The sequence below is a fragment of the Papio anubis genome, chromosome 11 (assembly GCF_008728515.1).
Source record: "Papio anubis isolate 15944 chromosome 11, Panubis1.0, whole genome shotgun sequence".
In the NCBI taxonomy this organism is placed as follows: domain Eukaryota; kingdom Metazoa; phylum Chordata; class Mammalia; order Primates; family Cercopithecidae; genus Papio; species Papio anubis.
In genome coordinates this window covers 41,391,230-41,405,866 of record NC_044986.1, presented here as the reverse complement: position 1 = coordinate 41,405,866, position 14,637 = coordinate 41,391,230, and the positions used below count along the sequence as shown (strand labels likewise).

The following is a 14,637-nucleotide window of genomic DNA, read 5'->3' as shown; positions in this document are numbered from 1 at the left end:
AACAAAATGAAACAAAAAAACAAAAAAGCAACAGGGGAACCAGCTGAGTCCCCTGAGAATGAGAGCACAACTGTCCCAACTCATAAATCCTGGGGTTGCTCTTGACCTCTGTGTGGGGCTGCCGCATCATCCCTGAGCACAATGCTGACTGCACGGGCTGGACCACTGTCCTAGGCTGGAAAGTGAGGAACAAGCAGATTTCCTCTTGAAATGCCTGCCTGAGCCAGCTGGCCACTACATGAGTAGAAAAATTATTTTGACAGGGATCAAGAAGACAGAGATTGAACAAGATATCTGCCTCACCTGCAGCTGGAGATGTGGCAAGAAGATATAAGGACTCATTGTAGAGGAGAGAAATCTTTTGTTTTTCTATCCGTTTTATTTTTGTCCCTGTAAGGGTAGGAACAAATCTTTCTGGGTTTGGAGTCAGTGACAATACTCACAGCAAGGAATCCAACATCAAATACTGAGATTCTTGTTTTATAAAAGTGATCTATTCTTAAGGTTGTGAAATTGAGTCTTCTATTTGACAAAAATCATTGTTACTCAGAAACACTTTAAAAATGTTAATATAATTCACTGCTTTCTGCATTATGAACAATGAAAGCAAGAAATCTGGTTAAACTGAGATGTTGAGAGGTAGGCTGAAAACTGGCCACTGTACTATTTCACTAAAACTGGAAAAATAATACAAATGCAGACTCCAGAGGTGAAATTCAGGCAATTTATTGTAAACAGGATAACCCTAGCACTCCACCATACTGGCTGTGTCACATGCTCCCTCTTTCACATCAACTGGTCAAAAAAGAAGACTTTCTTAAGAAGCCTCAGGTAACCAATAACTTAGTTCCACAAATCTCATTTACTAAGCACTGAGTAAACTGCAGTATATGGGGTAGTCTGTTATTGCTCATGGACTGCAGCTTGGACCCATCTAAATGAATCCATTAGTATGCCTGAGTGATCAACAGCAGCTCTAGATCCAACCTGGAAACTGGAAAATGCTGACGCATACTAAACAACAATTGCAGGTTCATGGAAGACTACATGAGATTGCTCTCAGATCTCTTCATGTGTCATTCTCATAAAAAAAGACACTTAAATTTCACCCACTTTTTAAAAAGAGCTAAAAGTTACTCAATAGCACATAATTTTCCACATAAAAGGTAGGTGGATTTTTATTTACTAGTACAGTGGTGGATTGGAACACTCAGGCCTAATTTTAGATCTATCTTGTATATACTTGCAGTTTAATGAAAAGCTGCATAGTCTACAAATGCATAAAACCAGAAGGAAGTGATTTCACACACCTTCTGATGGACAAAGACAGGCTTCATACAAGGAGATTCTTGGAAGTAGGGATAAAAACATGGTCACAGCACCACACTGATCTGACAGTAGAAATGGAGCCCCGCTTTTGAAAGCAGGCCCATAGTTGTGACTATGTCGTTCTTGCCCCAAATTGAGATTTGGAAAATGGCAAATGTAAAAACTTAAGATGTGAAAAGATACGACTCTACAGAAGAAAGTCCTAGCCAATCAAATCATATGGGGAGGTAAAATGTCCTTTGAAAATGCCATTCTTTACTGTGCCTGAGTTAGTGGATGACAGGGCCACTTACTGTTACTAGTGCTTGTATATGGAAATATATTCACAATTTCTCTTGAAGCAAGTTTTAATAATAGTAAATATTTCAAAACAGCTGTTAAATCTACAGTAACAATTTCACCTAAAATAGTATCTCATGAAAAAAATATTTTTTTTTTTTTTTTTTTTTTTTGAGACGGAGTCTGGCTCTGTCACCTGGGCTGGAGTGCAGTGGCCGGATCTCAGCTCACTGCAAGCTCCGCCTCCCGGGTTCCCGCCATTCTCCTGCCTCAGCCTCCCGAGTAGCTGGGACTACAGGCGCCGCCACCTCGCCCGGCTAGTTTTTTGTATTTTTTTAGTAGAGACGGGGTTTCACCGTGTTCGCCAGGATGGTCTCGATCTCCTGACCTCGTGATCCGCCCGTCTCGGCCTCCCAAAGTGCTGGGATTACAGGCTTGAGCCACCGCGCCCGGCCAAAATATTTTTTAAAAAGTCCACTCCAGTCATCATCTGTGTATGTGTTTATATTTATATATTCAAAAAAATAACTTAACATTTAAGGCAAGATTAGACTGGTAGCAACAAGGAATTTTAGAGTCTTATGAAGACCTGCTATATAAGAATGCAAGGCTTTATTTTTTATATTTCCAAAAAGGTGACTTTGTATTTGCTGCCTTTTAAATTCATAAAGGGGCAAGATATTTTGGTTCACATACTGACTGCAATTTCACTGTAATAAAAAGTTATACAGGTGGTTACAAAAAGCTGATGTTGGAAAAGCATGTCACACACTCAGTAGGATCTGAAATTGACCCTATTTGTATGTGTTAAATAAATATGTTGTGTTAAAGCAATATGTTGATGAGGAAAAGTAAAACTCATGGAACACTGCAAACCAACTATGAAGAAGAAGGTCAATATAATTCAACCAGAATGAAAGAAACCACAGTAATCCTGAGAAATTCGGTTTAGGACAAAATTGATGTAAGGTAAGTCTGTATTTCTAGCATTGTAAATAAGTAGGGTTTTCTAGCATTTTACTAGTTGGAATAAAAAACATGTTCAAATTTTATAAAAAGATTAAAACCATGCCTTATATAACCAGCAATTTCACTAGTAAAAGATTACATTGCTTTATCATCTGCCAAATGTAATGTTTTCCACTGATTTACATGAAACCATCAAGTAGAAAGCAAATTTGAGGATCAATTTTTAAAAAGGTATTACTTTCTAAATGTTGTGAAGCCTTCTATGTCAACCTAGGAGGCTTTTAGAAAAGAACTAACTTTTACTTTCTTCGGACAAGTGACTATTTTACAGAATAGGGAAGGAAGATTCTACAGGAATATCATTCATTTTAAGCATTGTTATATAGGGGAAATTTCTCTCAGTAATGAAAAGAAAAATTTTAAAATATTTAAGAGGCATGTATTTAAAAAATATTCTACATCTATAAGATTTTGTAATTTAATTACTTTGGATTTATAATATTTCTACATAATGACATTTGACAACTTTTCAGTTTGTTTCTCTAATAATGAATCAGAAACTATTAAAGTGGCCAAGATGATTTTCCTAGGCTCTGGAAGACTCAGGAATGCATCCACTTGCACTTTCCCACGCGTGGGGAATCTTCAGAGTTTTGCAGCCATGAAGTTAATATGTGGTTTCACAAGGGGAAACAGTGGCAAACCACGCTTGAATTCGGTCATGTTCTGAATCACTTCAGGCTGCAAAGAAAAAAGTTTCCTTTTAGTGTATTTAACCTAAACATCAGAATAAGGACATCGACTTTTCTGGGGGACACTGGGAGCACACCTCAGTTCTAATAACTTAATAACCCATGTATCACGATCTGCTGACCTTTTCTTCTGGATCAGTAGGTCCGGAGGGTCATGAGTTGGTCTGTACAAACCTATGGTAAGTGTCCTTAGTCCTTTTGGTTTTCCTCTGGGCAAACAAGGGCTGGTTCACCAGGGACTTAGAGGCCTAGCATCAAGGCTTCAGCAGAGTAGCAGAGGCTGATGTGCCCACCCACAAAGAGCCTAGTTACACTGCCAGTTTCCTCCTCTTGCAAGTGAATGTCAATCTTTCTAGATGATTACAATATGCAGGTAACATGGGAGAGACTAAGAAGTCCTCTCCAATATTCAGTGCTGGAACAGATGTAGCCAGAGATGATACATTGTAAAGTAACACAACTGTTCCAACAGGAGGCAAAGGCAGACAAGGGTAGAGGCTGAGTGACTAGATGTTCAGGGAAGAACTAAAGTAGAAGCTCCAACACCTGGTGACCTGAAACTTTTAGTTCATCAGTGTCCCGATGAACAAGCCTCTTCCGGCCGGGCACGGTGTCTCGTGCCTGTAATCCCAGCACTCTGGGAGGCCGAGGCGGGTGGATCATCACTTGAGGTCAGCAGTGCAAGACCAGCCTGGCCAACATGGTGAAACCCCGTCTCTACTAAAAACACAAAAACTAGCTGGGCGTGGTGGCGTATGCCTGTAATCCCAGCTACTCAAGAAGCTGAGGCAGGAGAATCGCTTGAACCCAAGAGGTGGAGGTTGCAGTGAGCTGAGATCGTACCACTGCACTCTAGCCTGGGTGACTGAGTGAGACTTCATCTCAAAACAATAACAACAACAAAACAACAAGCTGTTTCTTCTAAATAGAAAGTCCTCTGTCAGTACAATCTAACATAACATTTATATTTCTTACTTGTGGCAAGGCTGGTGCTTGTGACAAATTTATATCATTTTGATATGGGAACTCTCCAACAACAGGACCTATAAGAAAATAAAAGGTTTAATACTTTGTACTTACTGATACTATCACACAAGAACAACTAAAAAAAATCTAAACCAGACTCAATTAATTAAAAACACTGCACCTGGCCCCGTTCATGTGCTTCTCAGATCCTCTCAAGGTTGCCTGCTACCCAAGGCCTTAAGTACCTGTCCTGCCTTCTATCCAGAGCCACCCAATGATGGCTCATGATATTCCTGAGGTCATAAAACTTTGGCCACAGCAGTTTTAGTGCTCAGGTCTAATGTGACTTTCTGGCCACCCAGAAGGACCTAGTAAAACTGCCCAGAAAGCCAGGGGAGTTAATGGCCACAGGACAAACTTTGGCCAGTAAAAGCCAGGAAGCAAGAAGGACTGGGAAGTTAGCTTGCTTACCCATAGTCCCCACATGCAGTGGTTCATGCAGCCTCTTTGGAGACATCCCAACAGCAAGCCTCTGTGTTTTCCTGTGATGCTGTGGCTAGCTCAGCATTCTGTCACCTGGTACTGGCTCTCTCCTTCACTGCCTCATTTCTCTTTTCCCCTTATTATCTGCAGGCATTATCTCCAGTTTCCGTTCTCTACCTCTTTTACTTTCTGGTGTTCTATAAGGCATGTAGCTATGACAAAGGCCAACCATCAGATGGCTCAACATGAGCCTAAAAAGGCAATATTTAATACTTACAAGAATCCATTTCCCTGGCAAGAACATGGACGGATACCTTATGTCTCCTTGGGGCATCTACTGCCAACATTTCCTAGGCAGAAAGAAGAGCAGGGTCACCCTTTTGCTCCACTAAAGAACTTACATTGAGGTGTTCTCTGATGACTATGAAGACTCAGCTATCACGCAGTCAAATATAAAAAAGATGCTTCCCTTTCTGGCCGGGTGCGGTGGCTCATGCCTGTAATCCCAGCACTTTGGGAGGCCGAGGCAGGTGGATCACTTGAGGTCAGGAGTTCGAGACCAGCTTGGCCAACATAGTGAAACCCTGTCTTTACCAAAAATACAACAATTAGCCAGATGTGGTGGTACATGATTGTAATCCCAGATACTTGGGAGGCTGAGGTGGGAGGATTGCCTGACACCAGGAGGCAAAGTATGCCATGTGCGGTGAGCCAAGATCACGCCACTGCACTCTAGCCTGTGTGACAGAGCAAGACTCTGTCTCAAAAAAAAAAAAAAAAGAAAAGAAAAGAGAAAGAAAAGATACTTCCCTTTCTTTCTCCTCACTTATGTTATTTTATTTAAGCTCTACAAATACTTAGCAAGGCAGGCAAGAATTATTCTTTTTTTTTCCCCTTTCCTTTTCTTACTCTAAGGAAATAATTATTCTTAACCCAATTTTATAGATGAGAAAACTGAATCCAAGGAGATTTAAAAAATTGCTCAAACTCCTACAGCTGATAAGTGCCTGAGCTAGGATTCACACCCTAGCTTAGTACTCACTGGGCTGGGCTGTGCAGGGCTGTACCTGGTGATCTTTAGTGTCTACAGAGACAATGGTCTGAGCTTAGACAGGGACAAGCACAACGCCTGCTCCTCTAAGAACCTTCTCAGATTCTGCTTGTAAACTGTGGTTCATCTACCAAAAGAGAAAGGAAACTAACAATTACTGAGTCCTGCATTATATCAGGCACTCTCCTATGTCAGCTCACTTAATTCTCTGTGAACTAAGCATCATAATGATTCTTACTTTAGAGGCTCTAAGACACAGCACCTTACATGAATTACATGGGTCACACAGTTCACAGATGATGGTGTCAGAAGCTAGAGTCTGCTTGCTCTCTCCATTCCACCATGCTGCTTGGAGGGATTCCCCTTAGTTACTACCATGAACGCCAGCAGTGCTAGGTTGGCAGGTGGATCCTGTGGGGAAGTATGTCCCAACCTTTCCCTTAACAGCAGACTTTTACTGTCTTTTCTAATGGGGTACAAATTGTGACAAAGTTCCTCTGATGTCTTAGCCATAAGCAACGTTTCATATCCTTAGAGCGGAGAAATCATCAGCCAAACCAAATCCACTCAACAGTTACTTCCTAAAAACTGCTATTAGTTATTAGTAACTGAGCAGTTGCTAATTTAGTTACTAGTAACTGAGCAGTTGCTAATCAGTTACTAGTAACTGAGCAGTTACTAATAAGCCTGGTCCTGTGTGCAAGGAAGCCCTGTTGATGTTGCACAGCAAACCTGCCCATGGCTCCCGGCTCTACTCCCCGCCAGCAGGCAAAACAGCCCAGATTCTCACAGGCCTGCTCTGACCTCTCCAGCCTCTTTTCCAGGAGCTCAGCCCAGGTCTGCCTCTATTAACATGTAGTACCTCATCTAAGAACTTCATCTTACTGGAGTAAAAAGTTTGCTTTCAAAGATCTCTCCTCCATCTCCTGTCACCCAAACCTTCATTACCCGCTTGTCTACCCACATCAGCAGACAGCAGAATACCCTCTCCAGTTTCAGATTGTTCCCAATTTTCTGACCAACTCTGGAAAATCCTCATTTTTCTAAAAACAAACAACTGCACCTTCTTGCAAACTATTAGTATGTTCTAAGGAACACTACAGTCCCAGGAGATATTTATAGGTGTTCTGTGTAAAAAAGGATGCATGGTGAAATCAGTTTAGAAAATGTTAGTCAAAATTAAATAAATGCAGGCTAAAGTCTTTACTGTGGGACTTCTTACAATTTCTACAATACCAACACACTCTGTGATTCTCTAAGAATGGGAATCGTCTTTCCCAAACTTGTATGATCATGAAATCCTTTTCCTAGGTACCCCTATTAATGTCTTGCATACCATGGAACACAGCTAGGGAAATGCTATCCTAAACTTAGCTGAAGCCTGGTTATAAATATTCTTTCTGTTTTTTGTTTTTTTGTTTGTTTTTGAGACGAAATCTCGCTCTGTCGCCTAGGCTGGAGTGCAGTGGTGCAATCTTGGCTCACTGCAACCTCTGCCTTCTGGGTTCAAGCGATTCTCCTGCCTCAGGCTCCTGAGTAGCTGGGATTAAAGGCGTGCATCACCATGCCCGGCTAATTTTGTATTTTTAGTAGAGACGGGGTTTCACCATGTTGGCCAGGTTGGTCTTGAACTCCTGACCTCGTGATCCACCCACCTCCGCCTCCCAAAGTGCTGGGATTACAGGCATGAGCTACCGCACCCAGCCCTTCTCTCTTTTTTTTGAAGCAGGGTCTAGCTATGTTTCCAAGGTTGGTCTTGAACTCCTGGGCTCTAGCGATCTTTCTGTCTCAGCCTCCCCAGCAGCTGGGACTACAGGCTATTATCGCAGAATAACAAGAGTAATTTAGATGAGACTCTTCTCTTCCTCTATACAATGCAAAGGAGCCATGACGTAAAGAAAATACCTTGTCTAGCCATTCATTTTCGTAGCCAAAATGGGTGAAATCTCATTGCTGCAAAAGATGCATTCAAAATACCGGCTTTTGCTGCTCAATTCTGAAACTTTAATCTCCTTTTCTTATTGTTAAAGTGATACCAGCTATGTTAATACTTGTTTGCAAACAGCCTAAATATTTTTGCAGAAGAGTTGCGGGGGAGAGGTGTAACCAACTCATGGATGATACAAAATCACCATTTTCCTCAAAGAAACTAATCAGCACCTTTTGGTCAAAGACGGTTACTTTTTCCTTATCCTCTCACTCAGCACTAGGAGTGGTGAATTACATAAACATTAGAAACCCTAGTATAGGAAAAAATGTGATCAAGCCTCATTGTACCACTAACTTCACAAAGTCATTCTAATGAGAACTGTAAGCACTGACTCCTGTGCTGGTAGCTATAATACATCCCTAGAAAAAAATACCGTAAAGTAGAGTATCTCTCTAAAAGGATGTGGGTACAGGGTGGGACGAATCCCCGACCAAACAACCTAATGACAAACCAGAAATGGCTAGAACATTAAGGGACAATTCTAAGGTACTATAGTAATCACAGAGTATAATTTTGCTCCTTATTGTGAAAAACAGGCATAACAGTATTTTATACAAACTAGAGGCCCCAATATATTACAAAAAATATATGTAACACTTTAGGTACAATTCCATTGCAGCATACATTTTGAATTTTTGCATTTAGCATACTTATTACACATTAATATACCTACTTAATGGAAATTTTGCTGTCCTTCTTAAGAATTTTTATAGAGGGGAAGATTTAGATGGTGTGAACCTCTTTGTTTTGTTTTTTTTTTGAGACAGAGTCTCGCACTGTCGCCCAGGCTGGCGTGCAGTGGTGCGATCTCAGCTCGCTGCAACCTCTGCCTGCCAGATTCAAGCGATTCTCCTGCCTCAGTCTCCTGAGTAGCTAGGATTACAGGCACCCACCACCACGCCCGGCTAATTTTTTATTTTTATTTTTAGTAGATACAGGGTTTCACTATGTTGGCCACACTGGTCTTGAACTCTTGACCTCATGATTCACCCAACTCAGCCTCCCAAAGTGCTGGGATTACAGGCGTGAGCCACCGCGCCCAGCCGGTGTGAATCTCTTAAAGCTTGCTGGAAAGACTTTAATGGTGGTGCCTCCCTTTCCTTTTGATAAACTTCCTCAGTGAGCACAAGCATGTAAAATTTATTATATCTCTGACCATGATTCAAAGGTGAGTAATCATTTATTTTAAAAAGCAGCCATAGTGGCACCTAAATGGGTGAAGACAATTTACAGTTGTCAGAGCTTGGAAAATAATCTGATTCTCAAGTTCTTTTGTTTTCTTTGTTCTTCCTTCTCACCAAACAAGCTCAGCAATATTCTTTGCAGAGTAGGGTGGAGAACAGAGAGAAGAAACTGAAAGCGTGCCTAAAAAGGTAGATTTGGAAGTCAGGAAGGGCTGTCACAGTCCTTGGTTTAGAGCATGGGTCAATCTTTTGACTTCCTTGGGCCACACTGGGAGAACTGTCATGGGCCACACGTAAAATACACTAACAATAGCTGATAAGCTAAAACAAAAAAAAAATTTTGCAAAACATCTCATAATGTGGGCTGCACGTGGCCCACAGGCTGCAGGTTCGGCAAACTTGGTTTAGAGGGAGAGGAAAACAGTACTTGGTTCAATAAAAACTGTCTTTATTCTAAAAGTCATTAAGTGTTTATGTCAAAAAACTTAAATCCACAAAAACACCTTCATAAATCCAGCCTGAATGGCTTCAAAGCAGCAACACACAATATAGCACATACAATAGGTGTTTTGGTTTTTTTGAGGCACAGTTTCGCTCTGTCACCCAGGCTGGAGTGCAGTGGAGCGATCTCCACTCACTGCAACCTCTGCCTCCCAGGTTCAAGCGATTCTCATGCTTCAGCCTCCTGAGTAGCTGGGATTACAGGCGTATGCCACCACGCCCAGCTAATTTTTGTATTTTTAGTATAAATGGGGTTTCACCATGTTGGCCAGGCTCGTCTTTAACTCCTGACCTTAAGTGATCCTTCCGCCTTGGCCTCCCAAAGTGCTGGGATTACAGGTGTAGGCCACCATACCCAGCCCTACAATACTTTCTTATGAGTCAAAATCTAAATATATGAATTTGACTTACCTTGTAGAATTTGATGATATCTTCCTTGGTAAGTGTCTTTAAATATGCAACTTCAGTGTTATCTGAAAAAGTAATCAAACAATATTTTACTAACATTTCCATATGAAGTAGCCCAGAACAGCACACTAAATGACAATATACTGCACTCTAAGACTCTTAAGTATCCATATATATTTTTTGAGATAGAGTTTCACTCTGTCGTCCACACGGGAGTGCAGTGGCTCGATCTCGGTTCACTGCAACCTCTGCCTCCTGGGTTCAAGTGATTCTCCTGCCTTAGCCTCCTGAGAGCTGGGATTACAGGTACAAGCCAACACGTCTGGGTAATTTTTGTATTTTTAGTAGAGACGGCGTTTTGCCATGTTGGCTAGGCTGGTCTTGAACTCCTGACCTCAAGTGATCTGTCCAACAGCCTCCCAAAGTGCTCGGATTATAGGCGTGAGCCATTGCATCTGGCCAAGTATCCACATTTTTTTTTTTTTTGAGATAGAGTCTTGCTCCGTTGCCCAGGCTGTAGTACAGAGGTGCAATCTCGGCTCCCTATAAGCTCCACCTCCTGGGTTCATGCCATTCTCCTGCCTCAGCCTCCCAAGTAGCTGGGACTATAGGCGCCTGCCACCATGCCCAGCTATTTTTTTATTTTTTATTTTTAGCAGAGATGGGGTTTCACCGTGTTAGCCAGGATGGTCTTGATCTCCTACCTCATGATCTGCTCACCTCAGCCTCCCAAAGTGTTGGGATTATAGGCGTGAGCTACCGTGCCCAGTCAAGCATCCACATTTTTAAGTGACCATGTGCTTTGATTTCAAATAAAAATAAGTGGGTGCTGGCTGGGCACAGTGGCTCATGCCTGTAATCCCAGCACTTTGGGAGGCCAAGGTGGGTGGATCACTCGAGGCCAGAAGTTTGAGACCAGCCTGGCCAACACAGTGAAACCCCATCTCCATTAAAAATATAAAAATTAGCCAGGTGTAGTGGAGTGCACCTGTAGTCCTAGCTATTCGGGGGAGGCTGAGACATGAGAATCACCTGAACCCGGGAAGCAGAGGTTGCAGTGAGCCAAGATCACATCACTGTACTCCAGCCTGGGTGACAAAGCAAAATTGTCTCAAAAAAAAAGAAAAAAAAAAAGAGCCAGGTGCAGTGGCTCACACCTGTAATCCCAGCACTTTGGGAAGCCAAGGCGGGGGGATCACCTAAGGTTGGGAGTTCGAGACCACCCTGACCAACATGGAGAAACCCCATCTCTACAAAAAAAACAAAGTGGTGGCACATGCCTATAATCCCAGCTACTTGGGAGGCTGAGGCAGGAGAATTGCTTGAACCCGGGAGGCAGAGGTTGCGGTGAGCCGGAGATCGTGCCATTGCACTCCAGCCTGGGCAACAAGAGCGAAACTCCGTCTCAAAAAAAAAAAAAAAAAAAAAAAAGTAAGTGGATATAGTGCAATGGGTAAGAGCCTTGGCTCAGGAGCCAGGCCAGCCTGGATTCACATCCTGGCTGTCCGGTTATGAGCTTTTGGATCCTGGCCAGTCATCTCAACTTTTCTGAGCCTCAGTTTCCTCATCTGGAAATGGGGGATAATTAATAGGGCTGCACTGAGAATTAGGAAAAAAATATATGACAATAACACAATGCTAGTACATGGTAAATGCTCAATAAATGAGAGATACTATTATCATTAATAGTGAATCCAACTGCCAGATAAATTATAGGTAGGCTGGACATGGTGGCTCATGCCTGTAATCCCAGCACTTTGGGGATCTGAGGCAGGAGAATTGCTTGAGCCTAGGAATTCAAGGCTACGGTGAGCTATGATGACACACTGCACTCAAGCCTGGCTGACAGAGTGAGATATTGTCTGAAAGAACAAAACAAAAATAAAAATTATGGGTAAGGAAACTGAGGTCCAAAAACGGTGTCTTGACCAAGAATTTTAGCTTGTTGGTGTCAGAGTAAGAACACAACCCACATCCCCTGACTTCTAGTACAGCTTAGCACAATCCATTGTTAATCTATGCTCTAGAAGCAAGGTGAAAGGAAGCTGATTCAAGACAGGAGACTTCAAGAATCACAGCTCTCCCAAATCTGAAAGGAGTGAAAAATCTTTGGAGATTCCTATAGGCAAATCTCCTATGGCTCAAGGGTAGCATTTGCCTCAAAGGGGTTCAATCTGGTATTATCTCATTTTTTTAGTATTATGGGAAATAGATACTTAGGTATCTGTGATCAGAATCTCAGGATACACTGATGAAACGAAAACATGAAATTGAATTATTATTAATACTTTATTGTGAGATATGGGTAGATCCACGTCTAGGTTTGGAGGAAAAAAAGAGATAAGGTTTCTAATAGAAAACTGGAGTTAAATTAAGTAACAGTTCTTTAGAAGTGCCAGCCATCCCCCGACCCCAACTCCCCAAATAGGTAATGGAATATCACCTACAAAATGAATACCATTTTGTAGAATGGCCTTAATCAAATGTTACTTGAATGCCATAAATGTTGGGGCCCTAATTTTACCTTACCTCTGTCAAAATGATATTGCTGGGAGATGATTTCTCCCCAATATTTAGCACACTCTGCAGATAGCTTCTTTGGTTTGTCTAGTCGACGAATTGCTAATGCTTGAATGTGTTTTTGGAAGGCCTCTTCTGTCATGTCCTCTATGGACTTTTCCATGGTAATTAAGAAAGCTTCCACTCTGCTTTCTAGGTAGTGAGGTGGCTTTTCTGACTGGATGATGAATCGCAGGCCCTGTATGCCATTGGCTCGACGTGGCCCGCTGAAGACGATATAGCCTGAAACACAGACATCAGCCAGTCAGGACCTTGGCATTTGAGACCTGGGTCATTTTTAATCCTTTAAAAACTAACCTGTCTGAGCAAATAAAATCTAGTTTAAGGTTTTAGATTACTCACCTCTTAAAGAAATATGAGCACTTAAGATAGTTTCAGTTCCTAAGGACAGAGCAGAAGAGCTCTCTGAAGGATTACAAAGTTGGAGATGACTTTTTCTTCTTCTTAGGAAAAAAAATCCTATTCGTTATTCAAACTCCCATCTTGTCATTCCTCATTCTCTGCTAGCTAATCCTCTTCAATTTATGCTAAAGTTACTCCTAGACTATAAAATGCTGGACTCATTTTTCATCCCTTAGTCACAGTCTTAGCTGTGTTTCCTTTAACACCCAAGTTCAGCATATGAACCTGGCTATCCTACTGTATTTCTTGTTAAGTAATCCATTCCTAAACCAATTCATTCAGAATGCAACTCTCTAGAGATCAAGCTAACTAAAAGTCATACTTCCATGTTATCTCATGAGGCCATGCACTACCTCCCTTCAACACTTTTTCAAAACCAAGCTCTTGGCTTATCTCCTTCAGCTGCCCTGCCCTGACCCACCACCTCCAACAGCTGTGGTGCCTCTGCGTCTCACTTCTGAGGAAGTTTCTTTCTTCAACATAGCCATTCATAGTTTGATTTTTTTGAGATGGAATCTCGCTCTGTCACCCAAGCTGGAGTGCAGTGGCACGATCTCCACTCACTGCAAACTCTGCCTCCTGGGTTCAAGTGATTCTCTGCCTCAGCCTCCTGAGTAGGTGGGATTACAGGCATGCACCACCATGCCCAGTTAATTTTTGTATTTTTAGTAGAGATGGGGTCTCACCATGTTGGCCAGTCTGGTCTTGAACTCCTGACCTCAGGTGATCCACCTGCCTCAGCCTCCCAAAGTGCTGGGATTACAGGCGTGAGCCACTGTGCCCGGCCAATAGTTTGAGCTCCTATAATAATATTTACCATGCTGTACTAAAATTATTCCTTTACAGGCCTGCCATCCTGATTTGACTGTGAGCTCCTCTAAAGGAAGGACCATCCAGAGCATCCATTTTCCGTGTCCAGCACCTAGCACAATGGGTATTTAAACAATGACGGGTACTTGGAGAGACTCATCCTTTTTTCACTGGTTTCTTTCTGTCATTACTGGGGCTTCTTTGCACTTTTTTCCTCATTGATCAAATCTGCCAGGACCTCCAGACTTTTAACAATGTTTAAAACTGCAAACACTTGCTGAGTACCTTCTGTATGTTCCAGGCTTGGGATATAAAGATGAATGAGAGATAATACCTGCCCTCAAGGAACTCAAACTTTAGTGAATCTAAGCTCCTCTGGATGGCTTGTTTCTCATCTTGCTACCCATAAGCTTGTCCTTAGTATCCTTTCCCCCCACCTAAAATGCCTTTTATTGACATGTATGTAATATACAGTATCATCTCATAAAGAATTGCTTTACTGTCCATAAGATAGTGATTGCTTATCTTTTAGAAGTGGATTCTCTGTAACAAGGTTTTCTCAAGTCTCTCTAAGTAGAGCACGCCTGATACACTGTCAGGTGAAAATGTTTTACAGGGAAAATAATTCATCAAAGTCTACAGCACCCTGCTATTTCCCCACTTTCATCTCACCCAACTGCTCCTTGGTGCGCAGGGTGTTGAAGCAAGGTTCCGAGATAATCTGACAGAAGAGCTCCAGAAACATATTCTCTGAGGTGCTTTGCATGTCTGTTTGGTAGTATATCTCGATGCCACAGTTATTGTGAACTTCATTTCTCTGCTGATAAACAAACCATCCTCCTAGGAAGTTTCAAAAAGACAGCAGCAAGTTCAAAAACTTATTTGGGGTTTAATAAAGTCAATGCTATGTCTGCCCACACTTACGGATGATAA

The 14,637-nt window shown here is 42.0% G+C and overlaps 1 protein-coding gene across 5 annotated transcripts in view; it reads right to left on the bottom strand.

Moving 5' to 3' along the window:
• Positions 1 to 2,201: 2,201 nt before the first annotated feature.
• IDE (insulin degrading enzyme) overlaps positions 2,202 to 14,637 on the bottom strand; it is a 136,723-nt gene continuing 124,287 nt past the window's right edge. For 4 of the 5 annotated variants that reach the window (XM_017963113.3, XM_017963110.3, XM_017963109.3 and 1 more), the window contains exons 20-25: positions 14,377 to 14,544; positions 12,442 to 12,714; positions 9,916 to 9,977; positions 5,056 to 5,128; positions 4,305 to 4,372; positions 2,202 to 3,318 (exon numbers count right to left, since the gene is read on the bottom strand). In XM_017963113.3, coding sequence (XP_017818602.1) covers positions 3,223 to 3,318; positions 4,305 to 4,372; positions 5,056 to 5,128; positions 9,916 to 9,977; positions 12,442 to 12,714; positions 14,377 to 14,544 — 740 coding nt within the window. In that variant the 3' untranslated portion in view covers positions 2,202 to 3,222. Of the gene's footprint in view, positions 3,319 to 4,304; positions 4,373 to 5,055; positions 5,129 to 5,615; positions 5,957 to 9,915; positions 9,978 to 12,441; positions 12,715 to 14,376; positions 14,545 to 14,637 lie in introns of those variants that run through there. The other variant, XM_017963112.3, reaches the window with a different exon arrangement.